This window comes from Filicampus tigris, chromosome 4 (assembly GCF_054856515.1).
Source record: "Filicampus tigris isolate MCC_2025a chromosome 4, RoL_Ftig_1.0, whole genome shotgun sequence".
NCBI classification, from domain to species: domain Eukaryota; kingdom Metazoa; phylum Chordata; class Actinopteri; order Syngnathiformes; family Syngnathidae; genus Filicampus; species Filicampus tigris.
In genome coordinates this window covers 28,957,007-28,973,306 of record NC_141220.1, presented here as the reverse complement: position 1 = coordinate 28,973,306, position 16,300 = coordinate 28,957,007, and the positions used below count along the sequence as shown (strand labels likewise).

General features: G+C 44.5%; 1 protein-coding gene across 6 annotated transcripts; it reads right to left on the bottom strand.

The window, feature by feature from the left end:
- Positions 1–458: 458 nt before the first annotated feature.
- LOC147149341 (troponin T, fast skeletal muscle isoforms-like) lies at positions 459–15,610 on the bottom strand. 6 transcript variants are annotated; one of them, XM_086028428.1, is made up of 14 exons: positions 15,037–15,610; positions 11,989–12,029; positions 10,977–10,990; positions 9,246–9,404; positions 8,118–8,135; positions 6,806–6,824; positions 6,680–6,725; positions 4,726–4,842; positions 3,946–4,023; positions 3,726–3,839; positions 2,506–2,618; positions 1,754–1,844; positions 1,593–1,633; positions 459–657 (listed from the first exon to the last, which is right to left on the bottom strand). In XM_086028428.1, the coding sequence occupies exons 1-14, from the start codon at positions 15,178–15,180 to the stop codon at positions 621–623; spliced, it is 1,032 nt and encodes a 343-aa protein (XP_085884554.1). In that variant the 5' UTR covers positions 15,181–15,610; the 3' UTR covers positions 459–620. The 6 variants fall into 6 exon arrangements, with proteins under 6 accessions (XP_085884554.1, XP_085884556.1, XP_085884555.1 ...); XM_086028430.1 differs by lacking the exon at positions 15,037–15,610 and adding an exon at positions 12,106–12,204; XM_086028429.1 differs by lacking the exon at positions 9,246–9,404 and having other exon boundaries at positions 15,037–15,597.
- Positions 15,611–16,300: the final 690 nt, after the last annotated feature.

Genomic DNA, 16,300 nt, shown 5'->3' with positions numbered 1-16,300 from the left:
TATCTGACCCGAAAAACGATCCGCTCCGTGACTTATGCGAACCGTTGCACCACTACAGGTCACTGTGGCGGTCCGGCCCCCCGGCCCCCCGGCTTTTTGATATTGTGGCCCCCTGAATAATTTAGTTGAATAGCCCAAAACGAGGAAGAACAAACTTGGTCTTCTACTACTCCAGAAGTGACTGCGTAAGATTTCGTACTATTGGTCAACCTGTTGCCTCTAAAACCACAATTGTTAGCATGTCAAGGGTGTTTTGCATTGTTTGTTAGCAATAAGCTAACCAGATATTTTTCAAAAATAAGGCAAAGCTTTGTGTTTTTATGTACACGACGTGTAATTCTCTTTGGTTTATATTTCGTTCCAGCCGATGTGTTAGCTTGGCAGCAGCGTTGGGCTTCTTTAGCGTAAGCATCGGTCTTCCTGTTAGCATATCGCAGAATGAGGACGAGGCGCCAAAATGTCGTCTTGAAGAGTCAAACTTTATTTACAAAAATACTGAGAACCAAACAGTCGAGAGAGCGAGGAGTTCCAACGTGTTTTTATTACTAACGTTGGCGATGACGATGACGATCCTCAGCACGATGACGCGGTGCGTCTTCTCAGCTAGGCTAACTTGGCGTCTACTTCCTGCGGCGAGCGGCAGCTCCCTTCTTGCTGCTGTGGAACGGACAAATAAAGACACGTTAGCATGTTAGCGTTTTTGCTTAACTTGAAACGTATACACTGCTATTATTAATAACATTTGATCAATGGAGCTGAACGTAATGCGTCATTGCGTTAGCAGAAGGTTACCATCTACTCTAGCGTGTCGTGAGACCTTTTTTTTTTCAAAAAGTGGTTTGTTTTTTTCGTTTCCATTCATATGCAGTAAAAATAAAGTTAACGAAATCTGATCAGAATCGTAACAATAAAATGTTTACATGATCATAACACTTCTTGTTAGTGATTTCTTAGCATGTGTGCACGCATCTCCTTTCAATGCGCGAGGCTTCCGTGGTCCTTAAAGAGATGTCAACGCAAACATTTTTTTTTTTTTTTCAAGAATATGTTTGATGCAAGCCCACTAGTTGAAACGGGGCATTCTGATAAGTATTGCGTTTGTGGAATAAGTGTTAATCCACTCGTTTTTAACCATCTCTGGGCGCGGCCATTTTGTCTTCTGTCGACTGAAAATGACATCACAACTGCTCACAGCGACCAATCACGGCTCAGATTCAGAAAACAGGTCAGCCGTGATTGGTCGTTGTGAGCAGCTGTGATGCCATTTTCCGTCGACAGAAGACAAAAATGGCCGCCCCCTGAGATGAGAATATCTTTGGGTTGACTTCCACTTTAAAGGGAGCTCCAAAAAGGTCCTGGAAGGTGCTAAAAGGAGACTTTTGCAACAAGGAGGCTTCCATGCCACTGTGAGTCTTTCGCTTCAAATATCGCCCAGCTTTTGATGCGGCAGCCCCCCCCCTTAAACTAATGCACGTCAACAAATGCAAACAATAACAACAAATGTCATGAAAAAGGATTTTGGTGAAATGTTGCAATGTGTCCTTCTGACCAGAGGCGGCGCTGTAGTTACAACATGCTAAAGCATTACTTACAACTTGCTGAGCTCCTCCACTCTCTTGCGCAAGGTGGTGACCTGTGGGGGCGCAAAGACCACGTCCAATGTGAAGTTTTCTTTCTTTCTTTTTTTTTTTTTTTTTTTTAATTTGATTTTTGATGTTTTTGGCGTGCTGTTTCGGGCGGCGGCGACACTCACCTCGTACTTCTGCTTCTTCAGCCGCTCCGTGTGGTCGAACTTCTCCGACTCCAGCTGACACATCCAGTCGTACAACTCGTTGATCTTGTCCCTGGAACACAATCATTGGTTGGCGATAGCGTCACAATATAAAGCTTGTGCGAAAAAAAACCTGAAACCGTACGTTGAAGGTAAAACATGTCAGAAAAAGCCTTCAAAGCATTTGCAACAATTGAAATAAACAAAGACAAACAACCTACCGTACCATGCTCGTCGGACCAGCGGTATTTTGCCAACATCAATGATGACAACGTAATTATATCATCATAAATTCGATGTCAAAAGAACAATATACTGTACACCCAAAACGATGGATTACATATCAAAATAAACAAAGACAAACCGTGAACAATAAAGAGCCGATATTGTGATCGTATGCCAATTTGGGGGAAAATGTACATGAAATTGCCACAATATAAATGTACAATATACCTACACGGGTGAAAGTAAAGCTGATGGAAACGGGCTCGTTTTCACAAAGACGACAAAATGAGCGCAAGCGACATAAAGGGCAAGCAAGCCATTTTGGCGAGACGACGTCTCATTTGCTACCGGATAGCTTGAGCGCCACAAACCGATGTCGGCGTCGCGATCATGTCGGGATCACATGAGCGAAGCGTGCCATGTTGCGTGTACGTTTTGCAAACAATAACAGCGCTCAATGGCAAGGTTTGATACCATTGGAAAATAGTCTATGTAGCCGAGAATGCTACCTGAGCTTGTCCTCATTCAGATGGTCGATGTTGAGTTGCTTGCGTCTGGCGGCCAAAATCTTCTTCTTCTTCTCTCTCTCCGTCTCTTTCTTTCCTCCTCGCTTTTGGTCCGCCTGACGGAGACAAAAAGTCGTGCCGAGGTCAGCGCGTACGTCCCTTCCTTTGGCCAATGCGGCCATCTTCTATTGTTCTCCATCTATAACGCTTGACCTTCCATCCATCCAACATTTCTGACTTAACGTGTTTCGCTGGCTGCCATTTAGCACCACCATCAGGCTAAAGAGTGAACTGTAGCAGGAAAAATCCAAACAGAGAACAGTCAACCCCAGCATTTGATATTCACAGATGTTATTTGTTTTGCGGTGGAACAATTCCCCCTGTAGGAAACGTATATTGAATAAGTATCAGCATCCTTGATTCTTGAATTTTTGGGGTTTGAAAAAAAAAAAAATGCATTTCAATGGCTGTCCAGCCAGGCTGGTCCCTATCTAATCGCTGGAAATGAGTGTATTGTACGGTGATGTTTTCCACTGTGCTGGCGCTGGTGTTGTGTTTGTGTATACCAGGAACGGGCAACTTCATGCAGGAGGGGGCCACAATTTTTCATAAATGCTACCCAGGGTCCACATAGGACCTCTTAACCAGCTTGTACTGTATGACAAAAAATGCTCTTTGAGATATGGATAAAATACGTGCTCTTAATACATTTCATTTTTGATCATATAGAAAGATGTCTGCCATCTAGTGATGATCGGTGATATTGCTACTTAAAACTGCAGTTGAAGCCGGCACGTTCACAGTTCGGCACCCATGGATTTGCATGTGGCAGATTTTTGTTGATTTTATTTTTCAATATTTTTTCATATTTGGGGATTTTCATGTTTTTCCCCCTCCCCCCTTTTACATGGAAAACACGCATTGAATGATTATCTACTTTCTGTAGGTTTCAATTTTTTTTTTTTCAATTATTTTTACGATTGTGGCCCTGAAGGCCAGCAGTTGCCCATCTCTGGTATATACAATTTATTTTCCAAAAGTTAATTACGTGGCATTATGTGGACAAAAGTATTGGGACGGGAAAACCCGGCGATATTTTGTAAGCGCCCGTCTAGTTCTTGCACGCCACACTCATCCGAGCACCCCTGCGAATTGTTTGTGGTTATGTTAAGTATATGATGAAAAGATGGAGTGTTGCGTTGCCGTGGTGATGGCACGCGTACCCGCTGCAGATGGCTGCTGTAGGTGGATCCCATGTTGGACAGGGCAGACTTCTTCTTGGCTTCATCCTCGGCCTTCTTCTTGGCGTCCGCCTCCTCCTTGATCCGACGCTCCTCCTGCACGCGCCAAAGCAATAGCGGGGCTTGGCTTTTCAGTGAGGGGGGGCCGGGGGCCGGTGGGGGAACGCGGTGGTGGGTACGTGGTGCGCGGTGCGGTACAGACCTCACGTCTGGCCTGGCGTTCTTTGTCCTTCTCGGCACGGACCCTCTGCTGCTCTGCCCTCTCGGCGCGACGCTTCTCCTGCAGGAAGTTGAGCGCAACAAGTGTTAAAAAAAATACATACAAATAAAATGATTATTGATATAATAATTCATCATTTCATACATAATGTAATAAAAATTAAAACATAAAAATAACTTAGTCATTTATAATTAACCCATAATAATAATAACAATAGTGAAAAAATAAATGTTTAAAAAGGACATATTTCACCTAAATAGCAAAAATAAATCCTGAATATTATAATATTCAATATTAATTGAATAACACATTAAAAATATTGTCAGTTTATAGTTACAACTGTGCAGCTCTAATGATAATAATCATAAAACAATTAAATATCAATAACAAATTCTAAATATCAAATGTTTCACAGTAACTCATAATCCAGTAAAAAATATATATTTTCTAAAATCTTATACGTAATAAAAAAAAAAAAAAAAAATATATATATATATATATATATATATAGAATTTTCTATGATAGGAAGTGTGATTGCTACTGAAAAAAAACATATGAATATACTAATTATACTAATATGAATCTGTATGTCAATGACGTGTGTAGCATGTCATGCAATTCCTTCATTTGAACTTAACACGCAAGGTAAACAGGGATGTGTTTGGAGGGATGTGTTTGCAGCCATGTGTTTGGACTGGGCGTGCCGAGGTGTCCCAGTCTGCCAATGTTTTGCGTGTGAGGCGACTGGCGGCCACACTCACAATCCGATCCTTGAGGGCGATGAGCTCCTCCTCCTCCTTCTTGCGGCACTCAAAGTGGGCTTCGATCAGGCCCTGCAGCTCCACCAGGTCTTTGTTCTGACGCTTCTTCTGGATGTCCTGAACGCACCCAGACCACCGTCAGACCCGAATAGCGACTTTTACAGCCCGTACTTGTCCCAAAAATTACAAAAAAAACAACATTCTCACGGGCCAATTGGTGTCAAAAATATCAATCAAATCATCACTTGTCTTTTGCGACAACAAGTTACAGGCAGCACGTGATTGTTTGACAGTACTGTGTTCTTTTTAGTTGTTGTTGAACTTGACAACAGAAAATAATTTTCAAGTTCAAAAGCAACATTTTTGACTGGCCTACGTCGTTTGAACCGGTTGGTAAAATTGTTAATACCTATTTGGGGAAGCTGTTGGAACATATTGGGCAAATCGAGGTTAAATGCTAAAAGCAGCATTTTTCCCATAATGCCACACCCCCCGTGGGTGTGTATTAACTTATGGGGAAAAAAAATGTCAAAAGAAAAAAAAAATGTTTTCCTAGTACTTTCCAACGACTTTAGCAAATATGTTCGAACACAATCGTCAGCACGTCCGAATGACGGCAGTATGTTCAAATGTGAAAAATGTTGAGTCCCCATTGGCAGCCCCACGCTTCCGTACGCTTGAAATATTTGACGTACAAAAGAGAGACTTCAACTAAAATGGGGGCCAATCTTTTACTTAGTCGCTTTCAAAAAGTGTCCCGTCAAGAAAGTTTACTCAAACTTACCCAAAGTGGTGTCCAGTTATTCGTGGCGATTTAACTCATTCACTGCCAATGACGAGTATACTTGTCAATGATGTTTTTCAACGGGGGTTAGCGGGGGGAGGCTCTGATGCTGCTCCTATGTCAATTTCAAGCTTGGAAATAACTTTACTGACGCGCAACCACCAGTAGGTGGCAGTTAGCCAGCAATTTGAAATGTTCGAAAAAGAACGTTAGAACATGATAAATTGTTGATTGACCTGCTTCTTCAAGGCGCCACTGTACACTCCAAAAACAGTTGGGTTATTTCATTAACCCAATTTTTGGATTGTTTGTGTTGAGTCAAAATTCTTGGTTATTTCTTATAAAATAACCCGATTGTCGGTTCAAATGAAATCATATATTGGGTTATATGCCAGTAATGTCTTACGTTGGGTCAAAAATCAACCTTACAGGTGCCGGATGTACACTTGAATTAAGTATGACCGGCGGCCACGACAGCCAGCGACATACTGTTCATGTCTACGCACGCAGCATGGTGGTCAAGCCAACCACACGTTTGACATTTGGATTTCTTCATTTATCACACTGTTTTGGTAGGCACTTCACACGTTGTAATCTTTTGAAAACGAATTGCTCGTAACTGAGCGCGTGTGTTGGACAGGACGAGCGCTGGAATCGTTAAAAAAAAAAAAAAAAAAAAAAAGCATTAGTCTGCTGCCATTGTAGGATGTGATGCTTCACAAGAACTGTGCGTTTTTCAATGCTTGGTTTAAACAACTGAAATAAATTGGATACCATTTTACAAATGTATCCATCTCATGCACTGATTTGCATTTCCAGTATCCTTCGCATTATAAATGAAATAGATAGATAGTGGAATCATCCAGTTATTTGCATTGTTTTGACCCAATTTGTTGTGTTCATTTAACCCTTAAAGTTGGGTCAAATGTGAATAACCCAATTTTTGGGTTTCAATCGACCCAAGTCTGGGTCGGTCCTTTTTGAACACAACAATTGGGTCAAATGTAACCCCAAAATAGTTATTTTTGACCCAAGTGTTTTTAGAGTGTAACAAGATTGCATGACTTGACTGGACTAGCTTGACACTTGAACTTGAACTTGACTTAAGATTTCCTGCTGACTTTTGGCACAAATGTGGCTGGCTTACTTTCCCTTCTGCCAGCAACTTACATCAAAGTCGACTTTCTCGCCATCGGGGATCTTGGGAGCGCTCATCCTAGGATGGAACAAGAGTGTTTGCTTTGCATCCTTGCGCTTTTGCAATGAGCTGAAGGTTCTTCCTGTCATGTGACTTACTTGAACTTTGGCTTCTCCTCTGCAGGACGCATATCAAGATGGTGGCGGCGGCGGTTGAGAAGGAGGAGGGCACAAGTACATTTAATGCTGTTAGAAGCCAAACGTATTAAAGTCTCTCACCCACTCAAAAGATTAATTGGTGATTAGAGTTTCAAGGGGAAAAAGGAGCAAACATATTAAAAGATTGTTACAGTGAACCTCCGCTATAGCGCTGCGCATTTTTGGCAATCGTCTTTTTAAAAAAAAAAAAATTTATGAATTTTTACAGAGCGCAAGCGAGTCCAACTTTTCGAGTTGTGCACCTTTCAGTGTAGTACCACGTTGTGCCACAACATTCCAGTTGGCAGCACTGAGCTTCACTGCTAGACTGCGGTGTGACTAACAGCAAGAAGAAGATGTCTTTATATGAGGTGCTGCTCAGTGCGCGGTAAAGTCGCAGTTATACATTAGCATTAAGCTAGTGGACTTAAACGAAATTCTCAAGAAATTAACAGGTGTATCTACATGTTGCAATTAAATTGCAAATTAATTGATTTATCGACAAATAATCCATCATCAAATGAATGGACAACTGATATGACAGTCATTTAGAGCCATCAAGAGCCAATAATCGGTTGATAAACTGCCATTGGAAAATAATTATTTTGCAAGAAATTTGAATGCAAAATACATTCTTATCCGACTGAGTAATTCATGGAATAGCATATATAATAATCGATTCCAAAAATATTTGATAGTGACATTTCGATAATCTCTAGTAATTTAGCTACACGCTTGCTGGCATCTTCGCACTCCCGGTGCAATTTTTAAGTCAAATCCCGTGAAAAATGATGTGACATAAGATGACTACAAAATGATATTCAAATGTTTTTGGGATCACCGTTTTGGTTTTAAACTATTCAAATGAGCAATCATTAAAGAAAAAAAAATCAATTTCTATAGCGAGGGTTCACTGTGTTATTAATGAATCTCTTCAGTGTCGCTAATGGCTAACCGCTAACAAAACGTGTGGTGTCTTTCTCGTTGGCTTGACCCCAAACTCGTCGTTGTCTTCGCTGTCTACAGGACGGACAAGGTCACATGATCACAAGGGTCCTCTCCCATTGGCCGGCTGCTTCATGCCATGCAGCTGACGAGCGGGCGGGCGGTGGGGCGTCGTTAGCATCTCATATTCTTTCACCCTTTTTCTCCGAGAGCACTTTTTGCTCTTTTTAATTTTCCTTTACACTTTTCTTTGTTGTTTGAAAAGACTTTGGACATGATTGCTCCAAAGTTGAAACATGAAGAGTCGAAATCGTCGAAAAGAACGTACCTTCCTCTTCAAAGGCCTCTGCATGCAGCAAGCGTCCAGAACAAAGGCAGAATAGAAAATAAAAGTGTTAGCGTCGGCGCACGGGAAGCAGCAAAAATTCCACAAGCAAATTTGAGCTAAATGCTAAAAAGCTCAAAGTTGGCATCCATTTTGTGCTGATGATTGACCTCCAATCATCTAATGCGGCAACTACCGCTGTTAGCGTGATTAGCGCTATCGTCATGGCTAAGGTTGTTAGCATATTAGCTTGTCCAAGGCAAAACAAATCGGAGGTACGATTGTTTTGTTCGCTTACATGTTGTGCAAAACAGCCACTTATTTCCTACAAGAAAGACAGCAGCTTGAATTGTGGCGGTGGGTGATGATGATTGTTCTACTGTATGCCGTCACATCATCGAGGGAGCAAAAAAAAAAAGCAGCTTTAATGAAGATGATGATTGCATCAAAGGCAAGAAAGCAGCTTGACTTTGAATTACAATTGTGTCCATTAGATCATTTCAAAGCGTGAATTGGATGATGAATGTCATCATCAGATTAACGCAGGAACAGAAGCAGCTTTAATTTGAATGATCTCCTGTAAGAAATCATCAAAAGAACAAACAGCAGCTTTAGATCTGCTGTGTGTGTGCTTTTTGCAACAGTCAGGCAAAAAACATCGTGTTGCTTTGGATCAGATCATCAAGAGCAACACACGTCAGTTGTGCATCTCGCGTGATTTTTCTGAAGCTGTTTGCCTTTAGCGCTATGCAGGAAGGATCTTTCAGCGGGCCGGCGCCATTTGCCAAAGTCAGTGAGTTCTAGCAACAAAATTCGACTTGTTTTCAATGTTCCCCCCCATTTGGATTCCGTTTGTGTTAAGTGAATTTATCTTTCGGTTGCCTTGCCCGCTGCCGCCTCAAATCTTTTGGGGGAAGTTTTGGAACCAAGAACTTCAAGCAAGGGAGACTTTTACACATAGAAAAGTAAGGCAGAGTTTAAAAAAAAAAATGCTACATGAGAAAATACAAATTCAAGAGTCTTTCCCATTCTTTGGAGGTGAAAGGAAGGTAAGTTAGCATTAGCATTAGCGTGGGTGGAGCGCAAAGGATGATAGAATAAGCCCCGCCCTCTCCCGTCCATGCCACATACCTTCGTGCTCATCCTCTGCTTCCGCTTCAGGTTCTACCTCGGGCTCTGCCTCTGGTTCGGATTCTACCTCGGGTTCTGCTTCTGGTTCGGGTTCTGGTTCTATCTCGGATTCTGCCTCTGCCTCAGGGGCCAGCTCTAACTCCTCTACTAGCTCCTCCGCTACGGTCACACCACGTGCGGTTAATGGAGGCAAAGAGACGCGATTTTAGCGCAGGTGTTGCTTGGTTCTCAAACCCGCCGGGTCGGAGGAGAATTTTTTTCCCCCACGCCAATTCAGCATCATCTCCATGTGTAGCATTCCTTACGAGAACAAAGACGTATTTTGGAATAAAATGTCGTAATCTTACACAAAACAAATTCTATTTTCCCAAGATACAGCAGTGCCTTGACATACGAGTGACTGGATTATGTACACATTTTTTGAGATAAAAGGCCAATGCTTTGACTTGCAAGCGCAGACTTGAGACACAAGCGCAGTATGACGCTGTACGCACTTGGGCTGATAGCGAACATCTGCTGCAAAAAGAGGCTTGAAGCTTCTTACCGCCACTCCCAGATGAAGTTTACTCTCAAACTAAACATCAAAGACAATTACAGTCCGCTAGTTTAATGCTGACGCTAATTAGCATCAACCCTTTAAGCAACCGATTGAACACATACGGTGCAGCAACAGCTGCGGTAAGATAATATAGCAGTACTCACAGTCATATATCCTTTATCCTCCGAGCAGCACAGTGACTATTCAATTGATGCGGCGTAACAAAAACAGATTCTTTCTTTTGAATTGTACGTCATGATGTCATTGCTGTCTGTTTTTTCATCATTAAAATACATGACAGCAATTCTGTCTTGGTGGAAGGCTGGAACGGATTCATGGCATTTCCGATCGTTTCCATGGGAGAACACCATTTGAGTTGCGCGTCTTTTTAGTCTCAAGCGTGGTTCTCGGAACAAATTAAACTTGTGTCTCAAGGCACCACTGTAGTTGTATTATGATATTCAAGTCAAACTATTCTCTCTTTTCTTCTGGAAAAGACACCTTTATTCACCAAAGAAACATTTTGTTGTTTGGGGGAGGAATAAATCCAGATTATTTCTGGAACAATGCCTCTTTTGTCGTCGTTTTTTTTTTTGTTAGCCATGATAATGACAGGGCACTTTTGGACCCCAGTTTGAGAACCATTAGCAGAGAAACAGTAAGTTTAAAGGAGGGGCAGAAGTGGACAAGGACGCGAGGTCCCACAGGATGTCGGGGGTTCAAAAGAGTTGGGAGACGGCGTCGGTGGCGCCACTCGCGGCTCAGGCGGGGTTAATTTAACGAGACAAAGTCACAAAACCAAGACGTTAGCGCGGGTTAGTGTGAGGGTCTTACCATCGTACTCTTCACGTCGGTCCGAGAAAGAGAAGGAGCAGAAGGACATTTACAAAACAGATCCCACGTGTACCCGCGGGTGAACAATGCGGGTACACCGGCGGGATCCATGCGAGCCGTCATGCCGAGACGCCGATGGCGGCGGCTGCGACGCTACGAGCGACTGCGGCCGCCGCCATGGGGGGGGGCCGGGGGGCCTGAGGAGTCAAGCCAGACCCCCAACAGCACGCAAAGACAGACAAATGAGGACCATTGTGATGATGATGGTAAGGACGATGATGATGATGATGATGGCGGTGGTGGTGGTGGTGGTCGTGGTGCGAGGAAGAAAGGAGCACATGACGGTTGATACTACTTACCCTCTGCCTGATCGCTGGGGACACAACAAAGACACAAGATCAGTCAAATGGGAGAAATGGGGACACACAAAGAGGACAAAGGGACACAAGAGGATATGAGGCGAGAAAAGCGAACACAAAATGAAACAAAAAGGACACAAGAGGACAGGGCACAAACAGGACAAATAGAGACAAGAAGATAAAAGAGGATGTATATAGGGGCACAATAAGAGACACAAACAAACATAAGAGGACACAAGGCGAGACAAGATGGTAAAAAATGATACACATGGAAGCGACAAGAAGGTAAAAAGAGGACGCAAAGGAGGACACAAAATGAGGACAGATGAGGAGGCAATAAGATAAAAGAGGACACAAAAAGAGGACACAAGACAAAAAGAGAAAAGAGGGCACAAAAAGAGGACACAAGAGTGGACAATAAGATTAAAAAAGGACACAAATGGAGGGCACAAAACGAGACAAGGAGCGAAAAGTGGACACACGAAGAGAGATAAAATAAAAGAGAAAAGAGGACCTAAGAGGAGACAAGAACATTAGAAAAAGAATACAACGAGAGGAGACGAGGAGAAAAGAGGACACCTCCAAGGACAAAACACGGACGCGAGGGGGGACAGGACACCAAGAGAAGGAAAAAGACAAGACAAGAGAATAGGAGAGGAGACAAGAGGGCAAAATACAACAAAGACAAGACAAGAGAGAAGAGGAAAAAGACACGAGGAGACAAGAAGATAAAAAGGGGGACAAGAAGAGATGACAAGATAGAACAAGAGAACAAGATGAAAGAGGACACAAGAAGAGATGAGAGGACAGGAGAGAAAAGAACAAGAAGAAAACTCAAGGCGATGAGAGAAAAGAGACAACTTGATACAAGAACGGAAATGAGGACAAAAAGAATACGGGAGGGGACGAGGATAGAAAAGAGGACACAACGTTGGGAGAGGAGACAAAAGAAGACACAAAAAGATGAGCGAGGAGGAGGCGGGAAGGAAAATGCAAACGTTTTCAGACTTACTAGTCTTCGGTGTCGGACATGTTGAAAGTGGACGTTAGAACCTGCAAGTCAAACAACAAAGCTTGACGTCAACCTCGACATGACTTTTATTGGGTCACATTTTCATAAAGCGCTCACTTTATTTGGACACGTTTACTGAAGACGTCTTTGGCTTCAGAAGAACCAACCTAGCGACAAGCTGCCTTTATTTAAAGCTCAGCTTCAAAATAACCGAAACAAGCCCCGCCCCCTCCACACACACACACACTTAACACGCTGTCCCTCCACACGCACACTCTTGACCATCAAACCGCCACCCCCCCCCCCCCCGCCCCCCCGAAACCAAAAGGAGTATAAAAATGTGCAAGGCTTCCACCGGTGTCGGATGGCCGAAGTTTCGAGTTAGCAAAAAATTGTCAACAGTTTAAAATTAGACGAGACACAAAACTCCACCCACACCACGTCGGCACGGCCCAACAACGGCAACAACTGACGGCGTTTCACATATCATAAAAGCTATTATAATATTCTTGTATGGTTTGGTATTGTAATGAAAAGGCCTGGGAACACGTTGTCCAATCAGATGAGAGTGCTGCCATCATATAATACCATATCATAGAATATGCTCTCGTATTGGGGCATACAATGCGGTTGACGTGTATGGTAACGTAAGGCAACATACGATATTTTAGCGATAAATGCTCGGTTGACTGTCCATCCAATCAGATGAGAGGTTATTTGCGCAATAGCTGGAAGATCATATTGTCGTATCGTATCGCGGCTGTGACTAATTCGGCCGGTTACAGGTGCTCCAATCCGTTGAGAAATTAGCCGCGCGATCGTTTTAAGATTGTAGCATATCCAATCGTATGATGGCTGTGATTAATTTGGCTGCAAAAGGGACAGCACATTAGCCATAGTACAACATAATACAACACGATATCGTTGTATCGTATCTTGGTGACCAAAACGGCCAGTAAGAGTAATACTGCATGATATCGCATCATAGCGTGGCTGTGCTTAACTTGCCCGGCAACAGTTTGCCCAAATAAAAACAGAGAGTGGCACACTAATCAAAATATCATCGGATAGTATTATATCGTCGCATCATATCGCATCGTATCGTATTGTGTCGTGTCGTATCGAGGATGTGATTAACTTGGCCAGCAATAGTTTAACCAATCGGAGAAGAGCACATTGGTCCTCCACTTTGCAGTCACAAGAGAATTAGTCACGCGTCAGCCAGAATATAACGACCGTGTGTGTGTGGTTGACTGGCCCGGCAACAGTTTGGCTCAGACAAAGCGTGGAGCACGGCACATTAGTCATAATGTAGTATCTTATCCTATCAAATCCTATGGTGTCACATTTCATCGCGTGAACATGAGCACGACCTAACCGAATCGACTGGACTCAAATGCAATAGAGTATTGCATTCCGGTGCGGACAAATCGAGTCCAATTGCCCAGAATTGAATAGAAAGACCATTTTGTCTCGTATCGTGCCAGTGATCAACTTGCCCTCGTTCAATCGACTCAAGAGGAATAGATTGAAATAGAATCAAGGATCATATGGTGATGTTTACAGATTATCCGATCAGATGAGCGCACCTAATCGAATCGAATGGCACGGCGTAGCATAGCGTCGATGCTACATGTGAGTGACAGAGCGAAGAGTTGATCCAATGAGCGGAGGAGCTTAGGCACACATTATTCCGATTAGCGCGTTCCTCCGTCTATTTCCGAGTCGCAGCTGTGCGCCGCCCGCCCGGCTCGGGTTTCCCGGAACGCCGGGATGGGATTCAGTTCCTTCCTTGGAGGAGGTCCCGTCCTTCCACCTGCCGCTTTCTTATGCGGCCGCCCGCTGGCTTCCTTCAATCACGTCCCGACCCGACGTCTCCCTGCTGACTTTGCCTTTCGGAAGAAACCTCAGAAGGTAAAAAGGTCCTGGCGTCCCGCCTCCCCACCCAACGCCGACGATGGGAACGCGCGAATGACGTGAGCTCATCTCGTCTGGAGAATTTTTGCCGTCCGTCTCGGCGCTAAAGTGTTGATCCCGCCGCCATGTGGCCGCATGCCACGCCCATTTGCAGCTTCGAAAATAGACGCTAGCGACCCACTGGGATGTCAAACCGTGAAAAATGACACCGTCAGAACCATCAGAACCATCTGCCGTTGATCCCTCAGGAAGCAAACAAAACGCTTTGACTGAGCCAACAAACATTAAAAGACGACATTGGAAGTTCTGCTACGAGGTCGTCTTAATTGACCGACGCCTTCCAAACAATCCAAGGCATAACACAACATCAAAGACGACACTGGCAGAAGTTGAAGAACCGTCGAGGGCAAGGGTGAAAATTCTACCAGAACCTTTCAGTGGACTAAGACCAACACGGGAGGTTCTACTAGAACCTCTAAATCAGGGGTCAGCGGCTTCCTTTTATGTTTTTGAGACGGAGAGCTACGTCTTGGGTAGTGAGCACTGCAAAAGGCCACTCCTGAAAGGATGTTTCGACGAATAATATTGATGTAACACTGATAATGTTCATGACTTGTCTAAATACTGATCAACAACGGCTAGGGAAAAGATACATATCAACTTGTACAACATTCCTAGGAAATCACAATGTCCCATCACTGCTGAGCGATTTTTAGTAGAGGCCAGCGGGCTGTCATGTGGTGCTTGGGGGGGGGGGCGAGCGTGTTGGTGACCCCACCCCGCTCTCAACGGACCCTCGACAACCTCCAAACATTCCAACACAAAGCACGACGTGAAAACCAAGAGCGCAAATTGGAAGGCGCGACGGCTCCGATATAATCCGACACGAGCGGTTCTACGGGAACCTCCAAGTGGATTGGACGGACGGCTGTCCTGCGTCGCCGGCATAGCTAGTTGAACAAAGACACGTTCAAAGGAGTCCAAAAGAATTGTCGGACTAATTCAGTGAAATTTGATAGCCGATGACCTCTCACGGCGCATTGGTTGGGAACGACTGGACTACGGGACTATTGGACTCTCGGGCCGTAGAAGCGGGATTAGGATTAGGATCGGGATTTGGGACTTTCTTACCTGAGCTAAACAGGAGAAAAGAAGGAGGAACGTGTGAAGCGTGGAGGTCCCCGCTGGCTCAGAGCGGCTGTCAGGTTCTGCAAACTTGCCGCGCTGATTATGTTCTTCTGTTATAGTGACACGCGATCCGTCGGGCCGCCTCATTGGCCGAGGAGCCGGCGAGAGGCGGGGCCCCGGCGGCGCTGGGCCCGCCTCGGCGACGCAAACCCTCCTTCCTTCTACCGGTCCTCAATAAGGAGATGCCGACGCTCGGGCGGGGAGGAGGAGACGCTGGCTCAAGTTTGGACAAGAACCAGCGCATGCTCCAGTCTTTGGCCTATTCTGGGAACACAACATGAGGCAAGCACATTTCTCAAGCAGCAAGAAAAAGAAGAAGAAGAAGAAGAAGAAGGAGAAGGAGAAGGAGAAGAAGGAGAAGAAGGAGAAGGAGGTGAAGAAGGAGAAGAAGGAGAAGGAGGTGAAGGAGAAGGAGAAGGAGGTGAAGGAGAAGGAGAAGGAGAAGGAGGTGAAGGAGAAGGAGAAGGAGGTGAAGGAGAAGGAGAAGGAGGAGAAGGAGAAAGAGAAGGAGAAGGAGGAGAAGGAGAAGGAGATGGAGGAGAAGGAGAAGGAGAAGGAGAAGGAGAAGAAGGAGAAGGAGAAGGAGGAGAAAGAGGAGAAGGAGAAGGAGGAGAAGGAGAAAGAGGAGAAGGAGAAGGAGAAGAAGGAGAAGGAGAAGGAGGAGAAGGAGAACGAGAAGGAGAAGAAGGAGAAGGAGAAGGAGAACGAGAAGGAGAAGGAGAAGGAGGAGAAGGAGAACGAGAAGGAGAAGAAGGAGAAGGAGGAGGAGAAGGAGAACGAGAAGGAGAAGGAGAAGGAGGAGAAGGAGAAGGAGAAGGAGAAGGAGAAGGAGAAGGAGAAGGAGAAGGAGAAAGAGGAGAAGGAGAAGGAGAAGGAGGAGAAGGAGAAGGAGAAGGAGAAGAAGAAAAAGAAGCAGAAGAAGAAGAAGAGGCTTCGTGGTCCAACAGACGCCGGCCCAATGTTCTCCTTCCAACATTTTTGTAGGCATCCCTCTGGCGCCCTCGTCAGTATTCTCTCTCCACTTTCGTAACATTCTCAAATCAGAGTTGCAGTTGTCTTGCTCACAACGTTCTCCAATCTTCCAGCCCTCCACGTTCTTTAACATTCTGCCCTTGACGTTCACCTCGCAGCAGTGTCTTTGTTTCAAAGTTCTCCTCTTGTTGAACGTTCCCAAGTCAACGTCGTCCTCTGAATATTCTCTCCTCAA

Bases quoted from the DNA above. Each gene is read 5' to 3' on its own strand.
- LOC147149341 (XM_086028428.1), bottom strand. From the start codon at position 15,180: ATGAGGCGGCCCGACGGATCGCGTGTCACTATAACAGAAGAACATAAT. The intron at 4,024-4,725 runs GTGAGTGTGGCC...AACTTCCTGCAG, and splicing joins TCGCCCTCAAGGATCGGATT to GAGAAGCGTCGCGCCGAGAG. The intron at 1,634-1,753 runs GTGAGTGTCGCC...GCGCCCCCACAG, and splicing joins TGAAGAAGCAGAAGTACGAG to GTCACCACCTTGCGCAAGAG.